Raw genomic sequence first — 15,979 nt, forward strand, 5'->3', positions numbered from 1 at the left:
CAGAGTCTTTGACACTGTCCCTGAGAAAGTGGCGAGTTTGACTCTGTCAGTTCTGACCTTCCGAGTTTTATGTATAATCTGTTCAATAATAACCACAGGAAGAATCTGTGTGAACGGTGCTTCACTCCTCCCTGTATATGCTTCTGGAGTGCAGTGTTTGAGAGTATTGTCACGGATGTCTGAAGGGCAAGCTGTGGAAAGACCAAGAGGGCAGTAGAGACCCTTCGCGTAGCGGTAAAAAGGGCAACATGGGGATTAGCCCAGGCTCAGGGGGTCAGACGATGTCGGTATAGAAACCTGTGCCCTCAGGCCACAGACGTGTGGCGACCTGGTGCTAGGCGGGTCTCTGGACATCCGTACCCTCAAGCTGAGCCAGGAGCAGAGCAGACACAGGAAGTAAATAGGCAACACAACAAGACACACCAGAAAGACATGAACAATCACAGGGGACTAGGAACAGAACAGAAGCAGAGCGCCCTCTAGGAGTACAGGGAGTGACAAGTATTGACTGGAAATTAGTCTGATAACTCCTGATAGATACTGCCTTAGATTCAAACATAAAAAAGTTGGATTCATGTGTGTTTTACAAGGATGGAAATAAAACTGACATGTTTATTTATTAACTGTATGAATATAGTACAAGGTTGTTCTTTGTTATTCTTTGACTTGTACACCTTTATCTTAAGCATTTAAATGTGAGTGTTAGATTTAAGGAGTTTGATATTATGTTAAACTTTGCAAGATGTAGTATAGAAAAAGAACACTTTCTTATAATTAATCTATCACTAGTAATTGGTGAGCATCACAAAATGGCTACCAGCTGCTTTCGTGCTTACAAGGTGGAAATGTTATATTGCTTAAAACCCATTTAAACCTGAAAAATAACAGGGAAAAAGACACAATTGATGAATCTAAAAATGTAACTTATTGTGCTTCAATTTCTAATGACCTCTAGAGGCGCATTGTTCTGTTTTTATTTTTCTTTTCTCTTTTGTTTGTACTAACTGAAGTTCAAAAATAAGGTGTTGGGCACTTTGTCCCTACAAACATGGCGTCTCCCTACAGCCGCCTGCCCTGTCCAATCAGGCTGGAGAGAGGCGGGGCCTGGGGCTGTCATGGCGTCCCCCATAGGCAGGCTTCGGCTGGAAGAACCGTAGTCAGTGACTTTTTGATGGTTTCCCGTGACAGAGGATTGGAATTGACTGTAATACTGCGCTAACTGCACCAGCATGGGGACTGTCCACGCCCGGGTAAATACCTTATTCCGGGACAAGAGGATGTAGTTTTGCTGCGAGCGCGGGTATTCGGTGACCTTTGTGATCGCATCGCTCAGTGCCGGTGTAGGCCCGTGTCGCCCGCTTGCGTTTGACAAGTCAACGCTAACTGTTCTATGTGCAATTTTGCTCATCGTTGTTTCATGGCAGCATGTGCGAGCTAGATGCACCTGCCAGTAAATGCCTGCTTTAGTGTTCCCGTCGTTGTTATTTTAATTATTTTTTTAAGGTTTGTTTTCTTCAGCGGATATTTAAGTGCTCTTCTATTGAAGCAGCAAATCATCACTTTATTGTATGCCCTCTATGTCGTAATGGGTTTATGAATTCAAAGCAGTAAGAGGGACAGCATTCAAGAACTCTGTATATTAGACTAAACAAAACATTTCACATAAGTCCCCCCTTCCTTTGCGTTTGTAGGCGTGAGGACCTCTTATCTCGTGATGTGAATTGTTATTGTTTCTTGGAACTTGAAGATTCCTGGGGGGTTTCTTATTCAGCAGTTCTGACTGGGGTCCCTGATCCCCAAACTGTTTAGATACCAGAGGGAAGGCGAGTAAGGTGGCAGGTGTCTCGTGGGGCAGACGCAGGAGAGCTGCCCCTGAGCTGGAGCCTGACGGGTTTCAAGTGTTTCTCTCTCCGCCCTCTCTAGAGCCTGGACCCCCTCCCCATGGACGGCCCCGACTTCGGGCTGCAGGGGGACGACGCGGAGCTGGTGGAAGTGGAGCCCGAGACGAAGCAGGAGGTGCTGGAGAATAAAGACGTAGGTGGCCTCTGCAGAGGAGTCTGTTTGCCTCGGGCTTTTGGCCGTGTGTGTGCGGCGCCCGGCAGGGCTAGCTGAGCAGGCAGACAGGCAGGCAGGCAGGCAGACAGGCAGGCAGGCAGGCGGACGGACGGACGGACGGACGGACAGACAGACAGGCAGGCAGACAGGCAGGCAGGCAGACAGACAGGCAGACACGCAGACAAGCAGGCAGACACGCAGACAAGCAGGCAGACACGCAGACAGGCAGATAGACAGGCAGGCAGGCGGATGGATAGACGGACGGACAGACAGACAGACAGACAGACGGACAGACACGTTCCCCTCCTGCGCTCAGATATTCCACGGGGCCCCGAGACCCCTGGGTGGAGCTGCAGCCCCCAGGGGCTCCCCGAGCGGCAGGTGGTTGTGTTTGTGAACCGGTGCCCCCTGGGGGCGAAGTGCAGCTCTGCAGGAGGGAGCTGTCTACACCAGCAGCTGATCCCTGGGCAGCAGCAGCTCTGCGTGTGAGAGTATGTGAGGAGGAATAAACCTCCATACCAAGGTCTCTGAAGTGTAGTGGTCTGGCCTCTAACCTTCTGGGAGAGGTGTCAGTGGGACCAGCAGGGGGCGCTCACCCTGTGATCCATGTGGGTCCTAATGCCCCAGTATAGTGACGGGGACACTATTCTGTAAACAGGCGCAGTCCTTCAGATGAGATGGAAAACCGAGGTCCTGACTCACTGTGGTCATTAAAAATCCCAGGGCGTTTCTTGAAAAGAGTAGGGGTGTTACCCCGGTGTCCTCTCCTCCTGTTCTCCCTGAGTGTCGATGACTCTTTATCAGCTGCTCTCTTTTGTTCTCCCACGCGTTGCGTACCTGCCGGTTCCCCTCTCTCCCTCACACCTGAACAAGGCTCCGCAGCTCCTCTTGCCCTGTCGGCGGGGAATGGACCCTAACCTGCTCCCTGCTCGAGCTCCTCCTGGGCTCGACGGCCAGCGTCTGCAGTCCAGTCGAGTCCGTAGACTTGTGGTGAGGGCCGGCCGGATACCTCTCCCGTCTCCAGTGACGCTCCCCGGGCTCCACGTTTCAATGCGTTTCTCCTTTTACTGCAAAAAGAAGAGAAGAGGGTTTGTTCACACTGCACTGAAAGGAAGTGTAAGGGTATATGGTCTTCTGCTGAGAGATGGTCGTTTCAGGACTGTGCAGTAAGCATGTGTTGAGAGCCAGGTGTGGAAGTGGAGTCAGTCTGTCGTTCTCCTGGTGTGGAAGTGGAGTCCTGTATAACTCTCCAGGTGTAGGAAATGAAGACAGTAACTCTCCTGAGAGCCAGGTGTGCAAGCAGCGTCAGTGTGTAACTCTGGGTTCTCTCTTTGTCAGGTCGTCGTGCAGCGTGTTCACATCGATGGCTTGGGGAGAACTAAAGAGGACCTCCTTGGATACGAGATCGCCGATGTCTTTGGTGCCAGGAACCTCATCGATGTGGGTACCAGCCCTGAGAGAGCTGGCCTGTTCTATTCCATTCGGTTCAGTTCAAAATACTTTATTCATCCCAGTGGGGGGCAATTTAAATAAAGGCAATTTCTCTTGCACTGTGATCCCCAGTCAGTGATAGTTGACAATTCCTGCTTCTAGCATGCTCAGTGAATCATGTTGTCTTGTTGCCTCCCCCCTAAACCAGCCAGACCAGCTGCGTGACAGGAGCCTCAGAACTGGACGCACAGTGAAAAGCAGCTGCAGGTTGTGTCGTGTTGTTTCTATTAACCCGGGATGCCCAGCCTTTCAAGCCTGTGCTCCAGCACAGCCATTAACCCAGTGGAGAGCAGCTCATTAAGTAACTAGCGATCAATTAGGTGTTTAAATTATTGGAAGACTCAAACTTCAGCAGTGGCCTGGGATCAGCATTCCAGAGTGGTGCTCCAGCCCTGGCCCCTGACCCCTGACTCCCGACCCCTGGTGATGTGTGATGGTGTGTGCTTGGTGCAGGTCATGAAGAAATCCCATGAGGCCCGGGAGAAGCTGCTGCGCTTGGGGATCTTCCGACAAGTGGAGGTTGTGATCGACACCTCTGAAGGTACCCCTTATGCGGAGCATGTACTTACCAGGGCAGAAGAGGCTCCTCTGGTTCGGACGTGCTCGTTCTCTCCCGAATGTTAATTATACAGAAGCTTCAGGGAGTCCAGACTGTACAAGACCAGAGTAGAATTTAGGCAGGGGCACCCCCTCATCTTGTGGACAGCACCATGTGACCGTGGGTCATACTGCTTAAAACTGTTCCTAAAGAAAATTTAGCTCATCGTAAAAGACCTGGATACTCATCTTTCTGATTTGATTTAGACTCAGCAGCTCCGACTGCAGAAAAGCTGCCAGCCTCTGTATTTCGAGTGAATGCCAGTGCTTCGTTGCAGGAGAGGATGCCCTGCCCAATGGGTTAGACGTCACATTTGAAGTAACAGAGCTAAGAAGGCTCACTGGGAGCTACAACACTATGGTGGGCAACAATGAAGGCAGCATGGTAAGTATCTCTACCCAGAGAGAGTTCCAGGGACCGCTAACAGCTGCACCCTGGTGCATACAGCTTAAAAAATCTGTGCTACTGTAAACTCACACTCTTTTCTCCTGAGGACACAGTTTTCAACTTAATTCTCTGGTCCAGTTCCTTTTTTACATTCATGGCATTGATAATTGGTTAGAAGTGGGGAATTGGGATTGGAACACTGGAATTGAACCCAACCCTGGGAATGTCTCTGTGGAACTGCATCCTGTGTTAAGACCAGGAGGCACTTACACAGAGGGTGGTGGGTGTCTGGAACAAGCTGATTTCCTGACATCCTTTAGGAAAGTGATGAATGAGAGACTTGGGTCAATTTTTTAACTAGCATCTAAATGACCAGTTTGGACCGAAAGCCTTCCTCTTCTTAGTGTTTTAGAAAAGTGTATTTGAAATAAATGCCGAAAGGTACTAAATTCTTCATGTTGAACTCATACTTCAGTTCTCAATGTTTTATACATCATGAGCTGCTGTGTATCTCAAACACTCATGTAAACTAATTTCAGACAGGACAGGGTGAGGGTTGTGCAGTTTGTGAGATGTAAAAGCTGAGAAGTTTTGCTGGAGGCTCAGGCTCCAGGTTGGTAAAGTCCAGCAGTGCTCGTGTGTCTATCGATGACAACAAGCAGAAGTAGGGATTCCAGTGTGGTGCTGAAGGTTGAGAACAACGTGGCCGTGCATGTTGTGTCTCACTGTAATGTGCTAATTGTTTATTTCTTTAAGGTACTTGGGCTTAAACTGCCTAACCTGTTTGGCCGAGCTGAAAAACTGACCTTCCAGTTCTCGTACGGCACCAAGGAGACCTCCTACGGGCTGTCGTTCTTCAAACCTCAGCCTGGGCAGTTCGAACGCAAGTGAGCCTTTGATTGAGACAGTGGCTTTTTGAGCTATTTAATCTCGGGTCAATAAGCTCCTGACGGCCAACCGGGCGAGATCGAGCGGATGGCCTCCTCTTCTTCCTCTCGCCTCCAGCCTTACTGGGCTAAGAAGGGATTGATCATTATGGGGGGAGTTTTCTGTGAAAAAGAGAGTAGTAGGATGTGTGACCGTCATTAGAAGCCTGCTTTGCACCAAGTTGCAAATGCTGTCCCATTGCCCTGTTCCCTGGTCTCTAAATTCCACCCATCAGAGCTCAATCTACAGATGTTCCAAGGAGCTCAAGCCTGACAAGTAGGGCATCCTTGGCACAGCTGTCCCATTCATAGCTTGCAACAAAGCTGTTGATGCATGAGCTGCATGAGGACGGATGTGTGTTGTCCCTTGTGCTGTCACTTTGTGTCACATCCTGCTGGGCCCCCAGGAGGGGCAGAGACTACAGGACTTGATCAGTCAGGCTGCCGTCAGTCAATACAAGAGGAGTCCTGTAGCATCTAGCTACTCCTAAGCAGGTCCTCCTATTGGGATCTCCCCATTGAAGGGAGAAACAACGAAATCTGTACATTTGCGCCACACTTCTTGATCCATGATCTGCATAAAACCTCAGTTAAGACAACCTGGCTCCACTGCGGGTAGGCCAACCTGAAGTGTTGTTCTAACACACTGAATGCACAAAGGTGGTTCTTTTGATCAATCCGTTTTACTTTCTCGATGTACATCAGGCTTGGCATTCAACTGGTTAAATCACCTCCTCACCTGTGCATGAATGACAAATCAATTAAAATGGTTCCAAAAACATTTCTTCAATATTCCATATTTATATGGAATATTGTATTTCATTAAAACTGCATGCATAAATAGGAGTTATTTTGGATGATCAGTATATTAAGGCAGTTATCCATAATGCTGGAGTCTGGTGATTTGGTGTGACAGTTTGCGGGAAGTAGGGAGGAATGATATTGTGTTTCACCTGGTGGTTTTCTTTCTGCAGCTTCTCTCTCAACCTGTACAAGGTGACGGGCCAGTTTCCCTGGAGCTCCCTCCGAGAGACGGACCGAGGCATCTCCACAGAGATCAATGTAAGCAGGAATGTCTGTCTTCACCTCCTGCACTTCACAGCAGAATGTGATCTAGAACAAAAGCTACACTGACTCGTTTCACTTTGTTTATCTTACGGTTACATAAAGATTACAGTTGTAAACTGGGGGGAAAATGATCATTGGCGATTTGATTTTCCCCTTTTGGTTTCTGCTAGCAGCAAAAAGATACAGTTTCATTGTAGAGGAGTGCTGATTTTTTTAAAAAACAAATTAAAAGAGTAGAGAAATGCAGCGGTGCATCTGCAGGGTGTCATGGAAATTTAACTATCAAGGAAGCCACAAGAGAGAGTTCTCACCTGAGTAAGGTCTTTATTTCAATATTGCAATATTGGGAGCCCTGCTGCCACTTCGCCAAGTGCAACCAGAGACTCAATTTGTTACAAGCAGTACAGGGTTTTTATAAGACGTTGCGCTGTAAAAAAGTTCAGCACTTGGTCCCTTCTAAAACTTCCCCTTTCTCTAAAAGAAAACAAATTACATCATAGAGCGAGAGAAAAACACTAGATTTGTTATTCAAAGTTTATCAGTTACTTTCAGCTAATTCTAATGACCCAGACAGCATATATTGTTTTGGTACATTGTCTTCTAAACTAACCTAAACAGTGTACTTTGTTGACGAACTGTTTTCTAAAATTCTGCACGTACTGTAGCATAGCAGTTATATCCTTGAAATATTATCTAAAAGCACCAATATATTTTTTTGTAAAGCTCTCTACATTTTTAAGAATCAATTAACTCATTAGATTTCCACTACAATTGGCACAGGGCCTGGGCTTGTGTGGGGCTCATGGGAGCTCGTGGCGGCTCGTGGGGGTGGATGTGGGGCTCATGGGGCTCGAGTCCTGGCCTGATGGTCTGACCGCGCTGCGCTGTGCTGTCTTGCACTTGCAGTTCCCCATCTGGAGGACCAACCACAGCCTGAAGTGGGAGGGGGTGTGGAGAGAGCTGGGCTGCCTGGCTCGCACGGCCTCCTTCGCTGTCCGAGAGGAAAGTGGCCACTCGCTCAAGTCATCCCTCTCGGTAAGCAGCTCCTGCTCCGCTGCCGGCTGGGCTTCGGGCGGGACAGCGGACACCGTGAAACAGAGAGAGAGCACAAGAGAGACAGGTCCTCTCTGAGCAGGGCTGACAGCTGAACCTACACGTTGAACATTAGTGCTCAGTTCTCAGAGCAGGCATCTTGCACGTTTGTTAATGAATTGTCAGAACAAAATAATCTGGAAACTCTACTTGATTTGTTTCTCGTATGCAGAAATCATACAAGCTGCGTTTTTGTGGTTAATTTCTTAAAACATGTACCTCTACACTGGTGTGCTGTACCCCTGTTGTCCGCTAGTAGAGTTCGGGGCAGAAGAAGCTGATCGGATGCTAAGAGGAGGAGTACTGATGAGTGCAAATGTTTATTTGTTGTGAAACGTCTCGTGAGTGTGTAGTTTTATGAAGCAGGTTACGATCACTGTGCTCCGTTTCATTGTGTGTAACATCTCTACCTCAGCAGCGTGTTATAATAATAATAATAATAATAATAATAATTGCTTACACTTATATAGCGCTTTTCTGGACACTCCACTCAAAGCGCTTTACAGGTAATGGGGTCTCCCCTCCACCACCACCAATGTGCAGCCCCACCTGGATGATGCGATGGCAGCCATAGTGCGCCAGAACGCTCACCACACATCAGCTATTAGTGGGGAGGAGAGCAGAGAGTATTGAAGCCAATTCATAGATGGGGATTATTAGGAGGCCATGATTGGTTAGGGCTAATGGGAAATTTGGTTACACCCCTACTCTTTTCGAGAAGCGCCCTGGGATTTTTAATGACCACAGAGAGTCAGGACCTCGGTTTTACGTCTCATCCGAAGGACGGCACCTGTTTACAGTATAGTGTCCCCGTCACTATACTGGGGCATTAGGACCCACATGAGCCGCAGGGTGAGCGCCCCCTGCTGGCCCCACTAACACCTCTTCCAGCAGCAGCCTTAGTTTTTCCCAGGAGGTCTCCCATCCAGGTACTGACCAGGCTCACACCTGCTGGGCTTCAGTGGGCTGCCAGCGGTGAGTTGCAGGGTGATATGGCTGCTGGCCAGGCTGTGGATATTTCTGACAATGTGAGAAGTGTGTGACGCTGGGGTGGAATTGTGGTTCAGATGAGCGGGAGCAGTAACCGAGCTGCTCTTCCCTCAGCACTCCATGGTCATCGACACCAGGAACTCGGCCATCCTGCCCAGGAGAGGTGCCTTCCTGAAGATTAACCAGGTGAGCGAGGAGCCTCCTGTGCACCACACGTCACTCACTGGCTCAGGCTGGCTCTCGCGAGGGCTGACCTGTGCTGGGGTTCGTTGCAGGAGCTGGCTGGCTACACGGGGGGGGACGCCAGCTTCCTGAAAGAAGATTTTGAGATCCAGCTGAACAAGCGTCTTTTCTGGGACTCGGTAAGTCCTTGCTCTCCTCCTGGCAAGCTCCCCAGCAGGGGGATTTCAGTCTCTTGTGTGTTCTGACGTACCTTATTGCCATCGTCTGTTTTCTTGCTGAATAGCTAAAGAGTTTGTGTATATGAGTATCTTGACCAACTTTGAAAGGGTCTGCAGACCACTACCGATTGTTAATGTGATGCATCTGCAAGAAATCCACTTAAGAATGCGCAGCTGCGTTTGCCACCAGCCCTCGGGTCTGTGGTGCCAGCGACGTTCTGTTTGCTATGTAGGACACTGTCCTTGTTCCTGTGCTCTGCCTCCCCCAGGTGCTGTCTGCCTCGCTGTGGGGCGGCCTGCTGGTGCCGCTGGGAGACCAGCCCTCCTGTATCGCTGACAGGTACGATCAGTTCTCTGATCACCCTGCGTTATTGATAATAATAATAATAATAATAAAAATAATAATAATTGCTTACACTTATATAGTGCTTTTCTGGACAGTCCACTCAAAGCGCTTTACAGGTAATGGGGACTCCCCTCCACCACCACCAATGTGCAGCCCCACCTGGATGTTGCGACGGCAGCCATAGTGCGCCAGAACGCTCACCACACACCAGCTCTCAGTGGGGAGGAGAGCAGAGTGATGAAGCCAGTTCATAGATGGGGATTATTAGGAGGCCATGATTGGTAAAGGCCAGGGGGAAAATTTGGTCAGGACGCCGGGGTTACACCCCTACTCTTTTCAAGAAACTCCCTGGGATTTTTAATGACCACAGAGAGTCAGGACCTCGGTTTTACGTCTCATCCGAAGGACGGCACCTGTTTACAGTATAGTGTCCCCGTCACTATACTGGGGCATTAGGACCCACATGGACCACAGGGTGAGCACCCACTGCTGGCCCCACTCACACCTCTTCCAGCAGCAGCCTTAGTTTGCTAAGTGATACCCACTGTGATACCCACTGTGATACCCACTGTGATACCCACTGCCCTGGGTGGGGAGCCAACCCTTCATGAGCCTGTGTGCTATAAGTGCTGATGAGGAAGTCTCCTCAGTGTCAGGAAGACTAAAATAATGTTGAACTCCCTCCATTCCCTTTGTGCATCATCTGTTACTATCAGGCCATGACTTCTAGCTTCTGTATGTAGTTTGTTTTTTTAAATATTGCTTTTGTTCTTCCAGTTACCATCCGTACAGAAACTACAAATGTAGTACAGTTATACAATTATTTCTGCACCCTCGTTAGGTTTTATTTGGGTGGCCCGACCAGTGTGCGAGGGTTCAGCATGTACAGCATCGGACCGCAGAGTGAGGGTGAGTTTCAGGAGCACCTGAGTATCTGGGAACCACACAGGCCTCGGAGCTCGAGAGCCGCACAGCCTGAGAACACACTAATGTTAAGTGACGCACAGGAAACGGAAGGCAACAGAAGCACTTGTTTTCCAGGTGACTACCTGGGGGGGGAGGCGTACTGGGCTGGGGGGGTTCACCTTTACACCCCTCTGCCCTTCCGCCCGGGACGTGGTGGCTTTGGGGACCTCTTCAGAACCCACTTCTTCCTCAACGCGGGGAACCTGTGCAACCTTAACTACGGTGAGCGTCGGCCCTGAGACTCGTTCCTTTCCCGGACGGTGTGTTCTGTCTTTTGGTCATGTAGCCACACTAACAAGAATTCGGGAAAGTTTAATAATCACGGCATCAAGTACCCACCCAGGGTAGCAGCCCTCCCATGTCGGGAAAATTTGGGGTCTCTTAAGCGTCGGTCAAAAAATAAAAATAAATGGGTATGGAGAAAGCAGATCAGCAAAAAGAATTCCAAGAGAGTTAAATAAAGATGTTTGATCAATTTTATTGATAAAATATTGACAGTATTTTATTGACAGTATTGATAAATACTGTTCAGGTTTTGTGCCAGTTTTTCATTGGCTGGGGCTGTTCCTGCCCTCAGACCTGGCACATTGCCTGTATGTCTGGTGACTGGCTTTCGGCAAGAGAGGTGACAGTGTTGGCTTTGTTTTAATCATTTCCGCCTTTATCATCCAGCCTTCAGAACAGAACGACAGTCACAAACAAGGGCAGACCAATCGGCCTGTCGACAAGTGGGGGTAGCCAGTAGCCTGGTCCACACTCCCAGCAGCCTTGGGGTGCCATGCACTTCCACACAGTTCCCACGCGCCTTTCGCCCTGCTGGGTTGGCGTTAGCATGAGGATTGTGAAGACTTATATAAGGTCCCCTCGTAATCCTCCCTGCTCAAACTGAAAAAAGGGTTTCAGTTGCTCCTGCCTGTCAGTGCCGGACATCAGCAGTGCCGGAAATTGGAAATGACCAGAAAGAAGTGAATTAATGAAACTGGTAAAGCTCCACCTTTGTCCGCGTTGCTGCCAAGCACAAAGGTTCTGTCACGGACGTCCCTGCGTCGTCTGCTCTCGCGCTCTAACGTTTCCGACCTGCGGTGTGCCCCCTGGCAGGCGAAGGGCCGCGCGCTCATCTGCAGAGGCTGGCCGAGTGCATCCGCTGGTCCTACGGCGCGGGGATAGTGCTGAGGCTGGGCAACATCGCCAGGCTGGAGCTGAACTACTGTGTGCCCATGGGAGCTCAGAGCGGAGACAGGTACGGTCCTGGCCGTGTGCATTTTCAGCTTGGCTTGATGTCCGGGCCACCCTTTAAAGGAAGCCCCCATCTCGGCCAGGGGTCCTAACTGTATGTCCAGCACCCCCACGTGCCCCTGTGTAACCCCAGCAGATTATCCCAGCCTAGCGTCCCAGCTGCTCCCACACAGGGTTCTAACACCGAGATCCGCTTGTATTTGCAGGATATGCGACGGAGTCCAGTTCGGTGCAGGAATCCGGTTCCTGTAAGGCTCTTCCCTCCTGTTCTGCGACACTCACCTCCTCCTCTGTACCACTGTGTGTTAGGATCAGCTGTTCCAATCCTGGACATCGAAGTTTATTAAAAAATAAAAATAATCCCAATCCCACCCTGGTCCACGAAATCACTCTGCTTCCTATGGGTCCGTCATTCAGAGCATCTTGGATGGAAGCAGAAGTTAGTTTCTAACCTTGGCATTTGTCGAACGGGAGTCGATCACATGAAATTCTTTGCTGCTCATACGTAACCAACGAGCACACTCGCAGGACACACACCAGGAAGAGTCCACCGAATAAGATGCCGTTATGATGAGCAGACAGCATCTTTACCTAAAAAATACTCTGGTAAAAACTTTCTGATCATACACTGCAGTCATTTAAAAATACCCTAAAATATTAAAGTTTACTATGATAAATCACAAAGTATAGTCTCATATACCACTGCTAAACTCCCTAATTATGGTACTGATGCTACAAATTAAGCACCAGCGTTTCACATTTAAAGCTATCATTTCATACTGACTAGTGTAAGCAGAAGATACTGTCTTGATATAATTCATATTAATATATATCAATTATACTCAAACTATGGGAACGTTGACTACTTTATCCTTCAATGACACATTATTTCACATATTGTTACAGTGAATACAATGTATTTTGCATACAGATATAAGTAGACATATATAGGTAAAAGTAGACAAGGATTAAATATACAAACTGATGGTTTACTGAAATTAAGGAAGCACTATGTGTGTAAGCAGTCTGCTTACATAAATTTATAAAAACACACCATATGAATTTAAATTATTTTACAGTGTCATTACCTACAAAGTTGTAGTAGTTGAGCATTGCTTTACCTGGGGAGTTTCTGTAAACCTTATACATGGAGAATTGCGATGTGTAGTGCCCGATCTTGCCCCCTGCAGTGGACTGGCCTCCTACCTGTGTAGGGCTATGCCTTGCCCCCTGCAGTGGACTGGCCTCCTACCCGTGTAGTGCTCTGCTTTGCTTCCTGCAGTGGATTGGTGTCGTGTGTCGTGCCCTGCCTTGCTACCTGCAGTGGACTGGTGTCCAACCGCTGTAGTGCCCTGCCTTGGTGCCTGCAGTGGACTGGCATCCTACCCCGTGTACAGTCCTGCTTTTCTCTCTGGGCTTCCAGGTTTGGGTCAGAGACCACCCCTAACCTGCCAATGAGATCCATGATCATTGGCTTTAGATATCAGACTATATGGGACAGACATGAGACTCCACACTACAGGTGACTTTAAAAAAAATGTTTTTATTATTCATATCCATGTACATCACATTAATGACTCTGTGCTTAGGCATATATTAAATTTACATAAAGGCAGTTTATAAAAGAAGGGTAAAACCAGGAATGTACACAAGATGTAAACTGGTAAAATGACCCCACATGGTGGTGAAATCATTATTTCTCCCTGCAGATACAAAAATGTCATTACTGAAGATTCGAATATTGTTTGTCCCGATCATCACTTATTTTAAGACATTCAGGCCGATGGTAGCAGAGACTGCAGAATCGGAGGGGAGAATCACCTCTCTGGATTTGTAACACAACTGCTTTAATCTATTGTCTTAAAGGTTTTTTTCCCCCCACAAGAGACGGTGGGGTTTTGTACTGTAAGACTGTAGAATTGGTTTAAGTACAGTATTACTAAAATATGTTGGAAGTAGTGATTATTAGTAAGGAGAAGTTGAGGGGTTCAAATCCTGGTTTGCACACAGCTGTTGTACACTCGAGCAAAGCACTTCACTCGGACTGCGCCAGTAAAACACCCAGCAGTGTACAAATCTGGTACAGATCTAAGATCTGCGCTGTAGAGGACAACAGCAAGCACATAAAGCAATATGAAAGTCAGTGTAGATTATAATTGATTGCGCTTTCCTAGGTTGCAGGCTGTCAGGAAACACACAAGAAAGGTACAAACCATGTTGGGAGCTCCCTGGAATACATTTCCTAGATTATCTTGATTATTTTCTATTTGGTCATTAAATGTGCATGAATTAAAACAAAATCAACAAGAACGCTGGTGCTAAAATGGGTTTCACTTTATACAAAAAAACCCCATAAAAAACAAGGTCTACTTTCTCAGGCTTCCTCACAGATATTAAGTGTGAGGATAGTTTAGTATAACAAGTGTGTTAAGCTAAAGAACATAATTCAAAACATTAGAGTTAAGTGCCCTACTTGCAGGACAGAATCCAAAATTAATTCTGCAGAACACAAAAGCTGAAATGGAAAAAACAGGCACTTCTTTACACAAAGGGTTGTGGGAGTCTGGAACAAACTTCCCAGCCATGTGTGTCCCTAGATATGATCATCTGGATAATTTCGAGAAACAGATGAGCGAGATCTTTGGATCCAAGAGCTACTAGCAATTAAATAAGTGCAATGGACCCCAATGCCCTTGTTTATCCTTCGTGTTCCTGAACTGTGCCTTCTAACATCCACAGCCTTGCACTTCCAGGTCTCAGAAGTTATTTTATACCCATTTGCGTTTAAATAAAATTAGACGGTTTAAGATCCTCATGATCAAACATGCTGTCAGTTTAACATTCGGGCTCTCATATCAACCTCGCTGCCTTACTTCTGACTCCTAACCCAACCTAATGTACGATAACAATGGCAGAAACACCTGCGGAGCTCCACCTGTTCCAGATCACAAGCTAGTGGCCCGACCAATGAAGAGATCCCAGGCCTCTAGCAGTACTGAAAAGGCAGGTTCAATGGAAGACTGAAGGAACTTGGCATTTTTAAATACACAGCAACGGACAGATGCCCAACAGGAGAAGACATCACGTCTCTCCCTTGTAGAAACCAAAAACCAGAGACCATAATAATGCTGCCATGACCTCCAGACGCTCTACTGTAGACTACCTTCAAAACACACGGACATGTCACGATTGAAAAAGTTGCACATGGGTTCACACAGCATTTTCTGACTTGGTCCTGGGAACTAACAGTTCTACTTTTTTTCTAGGTTGGAGATCTTAAGCTACTCGTGAAACATAAGAGTTAAAAAGAGTTAAAAAGGTACCCTCCCACATCTTTAGGAACTGAAAACAAAGAGCTCAAATTAAACCCAATACTGGGCCTATTAAGGCTCTAGTATGTAACTGAGGGCTCAGGTGGATCAAACACTGGCTGATGTGGGATCCACGACTGGGAACTTGTTCAAGGGAAGGCTTTGAGAAGCCGTCGTTCAAACTAACTCTCTAAGCACTCCGTGAGGAATGTCTTGTTTTCTATATCCTTGGACTGCGTAAGCGCATTTACTAACAGTGTCAGTGTGGTGAATTAGCTACAACAGTCCTGTCTTCTGTCCTACTGGGAGTAAGAACAGCCTCTCAGCTTGTTCAGTGCTACGTACAAACTAACTAGATCAACAGGCTTCACTCAAAACACAATCTATCCACGTGTCTGTATCACAGACAAAACTGCAGAACCAGAATCGAAACGCTAGATTGAGCAGCCTTCGCGGCCTCCCTGTCAAAACAGAACAATTAAAGTAAAACGTGGAGGAAAAGCACAAGAGCAACTCAAGATTTATTAAAAGCAGAAGGAAAGTCAGAACTGTTGTATTTGCAGAGGGGAAATTCGGGAGTATTACTGGAAGGAGGTGATGTACAGTTACATGCAGCAGGAAGCAGGGGGCAGTGTGGAGATGTTACCCACAATTCTGCACGTTCTGCTGGGTCACAGCTCCCCCGGCTGGGACAAGGGGAGAGTGCAGCAGTGGCTGCTGGGAACCCTTTTCCTGTCAGCTTGTTGACCTCCAGATCCTCTTGTTCTTAGCACCTGACGGCCAACACCCCTCCACTCCCTCCACAGAGACGCCGCACAACAGCTGCCCTCACTCGGCCTCTCCTCCCAGGCGAGCTGGTGTACGAGCTGCAGCTCGGTTCGGTTCTGTCATGCAGTCCAGTTCCGGTTCTGTGTTCGGCCTGCTGCCTGGGCCGCCCGTGTCACTTCATGGCAGGGTTAGCAGACGAAGAGTCGCCGTTGGCTGCCTTGGAGCCTTCATCTGAGACAGACACACACGAGTTAGCGCTGCCACGCGGCTGCCTCCGACAGCCCAGCCCTCGCTGAGAAAGGAGAGGTAACAACAAGTCCTGCTTGGTGTGTGTGTGTGGGGTG

The 15,979-nt window shown here is 48.0% G+C and overlaps 2 protein-coding genes across 2 annotated transcripts in view; one reads left to right on the forward strand and one right to left on the reverse strand.

Annotated features, from left to right (window-relative positions):
* The first annotated feature begins 1,086 nt into the window (after window positions 1-1,086).
* On the forward strand, window positions 1,087-11,927 carry samm50l (sorting and assembly machinery component 50 homolog, like). The gene is made up of 15 exons (XM_088646100.1): window positions 1,087-1,250; window positions 1,924-2,034; window positions 3,394-3,495; window positions 4,000-4,087; window positions 4,422-4,528; window positions 5,288-5,418; window positions 6,432-6,519; window positions 7,432-7,560; window positions 8,722-8,793; window positions 8,883-8,969; window positions 9,278-9,348; window positions 10,196-10,263; window positions 10,396-10,542; window positions 11,419-11,560; window positions 11,763-11,927. Exons 1-15 carry the CDS (start codon window positions 1,230-1,232, stop codon window positions 11,806-11,808), a joined length of 1,410 nt encoding a protein of 469 aa, XP_088502226.1. The 5' UTR covers window positions 1,087-1,229; the 3' UTR covers window positions 11,809-11,927.
* Window positions 11,928-13,079: 1,152 nt separating this feature from the next.
* The window catches only part of washc4 (WASH complex subunit 4), a 32,317-nt gene continuing 29,417 nt past the window's right edge, over window positions 13,080-15,979 (reverse strand). Inside the window, exon 33 of the mRNA XM_088646099.1 lies at window positions 13,080-15,866. Coding sequence (XP_088502225.1) covers window positions 15,808-15,866 — 59 coding nt within the window. The 3' untranslated portion in view covers window positions 13,080-15,807. The remainder of the gene's footprint in view (window positions 15,867-15,979) is intronic.

Source organism: Lepisosteus platostomus, chromosome 9 (assembly GCF_059453375.1).
Source record: "Lepisosteus platostomus isolate fLepPlt1 chromosome 9, fLepPlt1.hap1, whole genome shotgun sequence".
NCBI lineage: Eukaryota > Metazoa > Chordata > Actinopteri > Semionotiformes > Lepisosteidae > Lepisosteus > Lepisosteus platostomus.

What these genes read in the sequence shown, in the direction of transcription:
- samm50l (XM_088646100.1), top strand. Translation starts at nt 1,230, where the DNA reads ATGGGGACTGTCCACGCCCGG. An exon ending in GTGCCAGGAACCTCATCGAT is followed by an intron (nt 3,496 to 3,999) that starts GTGGGTACCAGC and finishes TGCTTGGTGCAG; the next exon opens with GTCATGAAGAAATCCCATGA. An exon ending in GCAACAATGAAGGCAGCATG is followed by an intron (nt 4,529 to 5,287) that starts GTAAGTATCTCT and finishes TATTTCTTTAAG; the next exon opens with GTACTTGGGCTTAAACTGCC.